The sequence below is a fragment of the Chrysochloris asiatica genome, unplaced genomic scaffold, assembly GCF_000296735.1.
Source record: "Chrysochloris asiatica unplaced genomic scaffold, ChrAsi1.0 scaffold00111, whole genome shotgun sequence".
NCBI lineage: Eukaryota > Metazoa > Chordata > Mammalia > Afrosoricida > Chrysochloridae > Chrysochloris > Chrysochloris asiatica.
In genome coordinates this window covers 4,642,712-4,644,456 of record NW_006408629.1, presented here as the reverse complement: position 1 = coordinate 4,644,456, position 1,745 = coordinate 4,642,712, and the positions used below count along the sequence as shown (strand labels likewise).

General features: G+C 34.0%; 1 protein-coding gene across 1 annotated transcript in view; it reads left to right on the top strand.

Moving 5' to 3' along the window:
* The window catches only part of FAM172A (family with sequence similarity 172, member A), a 623,240-nt gene that overhangs the window by 83,974 nt on the left and 537,521 nt on the right, over positions 1-1,745 (top strand). The window contains exon 3 of the mRNA XM_006867893.1: positions 569-634. Coding sequence (XP_006867955.1) covers positions 569-634 — 66 coding nt within the window. The remainder of the gene's footprint in view (positions 1-568; positions 635-1,745) is intronic.

Below are 1,745 nucleotides of genomic sequence, written 5' to 3'. Positions count from 1 at the left end.
AAACAATGTCCGATCCTGGGCCAACCCCACCACCGCTGCCACACTTGACGCCATCAATGATGCCACCTGGCTGATCCATCTCGTTGGGGGTCTTCCTCTCCTTCTCTGACCCTCCATCTTACCCAGCATGACATCCTATTCTAGCGACTGTTCCCTCCTGATAATATGTCCAAAGTATGAGAGACGAGGTTTAGCCATCTTGGCCTCCAAGGAGCACTCTGGCTGCACCTCTTCCAAAACAGATCTATTGGTTCCATGACACTTTCAATATTCTCCTCCAACACCACAACTCAAAGACATCAATTCTTCTATGATCTTCCTTATTCATTGTCCAGCTTTCACATCCATATGAGGTTATTGAAAATACCGTGTCTTGAGTCAGGCGCACCTTAGTCCTTGCGGTCTATAGTTATTTACATATAGTAGGAAACAAACAACTAGCAAGGGAGATATTAATTTAATATCAAGACAAGATAGAAATATATTCATAGCAATCATTTACATGGATCTTGGTAATGAAAGATACTGAATCTTAATATAGGTGTGTTCTGTTTTGTTTTCCACCTAGATCATCACGAAGTATGTATATGAGCTCCTGGAAAAGGACTGCAATTTAAAAAAAATCTCTATTCCAGTAAGTCTCACTTTTTAAAAGTTTATACTTCTAAAAAATAGTTTTCAGTTCAGAAAAAGGTTTTTGTTTTGGGTTAACTGTGATAACTCTAAATGTAAAGTTCTAGTGTGTTGATAAATGTTTGTGGATGTGCCTATTGTTGTGTACAGTAGTTTGTTGATTTTAACACTCTACAGTGTGAAAGAAATACTGATGTCCAGTCTTTTTTGAAAATGATAATGCAGTTAAAGGAATGCCATTTCCTCTACCCTTTCTCATTTCAATTACAGAATTCATTTTTACTTAGTTGTTTGATAAAACTATTGTTTCATTGTATTAGAAGACTTCTCCATCTCTTTAATTTCTTTATTTTTTCTTTATTATGATTTACTTCTATGCTCTTTTCTTGTGTGTATTCCCAAATTCATTTTTGTGCCTCCTGTTTTATGTACTGTTCCATTCCTCTTTATCAAAATAAATGTTTGAAATTTTGCAGTTTGCCGTTTCAGAGTGACAAAAGTTTGAGATTCATTTTCAGAATTGTAAGAATTTGGACTGATGCAAAAAACTGTATGTAGAAAATTTTGTGAGAATTGAATTTTGTAAGGAATAGATTGGAAACATCCTTGGACAGTATTCTTTTACTATGAGGCAGCTTCAAAAACTTCCTGGGAAAATGTAATTAAAGATAATGAAAATCTTCCATGAACTTTTTGAAGTCCTCTTGTATAAATGGTTTGAAGATTTCTTAATACTACCCATTCCCACAATTAATTTCATATTTTAATTTTAAAAATCTACTTTAGATTTACTTTCATATAGATAACTTATAAGTGTTCATCTCACCTTGTTAATCATTTATTCATTCAACACATCATATGTATTAAGGATCTGTTAGGTGACAGTTATGATTGTGGGAGTGAATAAACATTTTTCTATATAATTGCAAGAGCAACCCTTGCTTTATTTGGAAAATTTTTTCATCTGTACATGGAAACCAAGATTTTAACGCCTTTTATTGAATTAATATTGTTGTTTTGATTTGCATCTCTCTAATGGCTAGTGATCATGAACATTTCTTCATATGTTTGTTGGCTGCCTGGATCTCCTCCATGGTGAAGTGTCTGTTCAT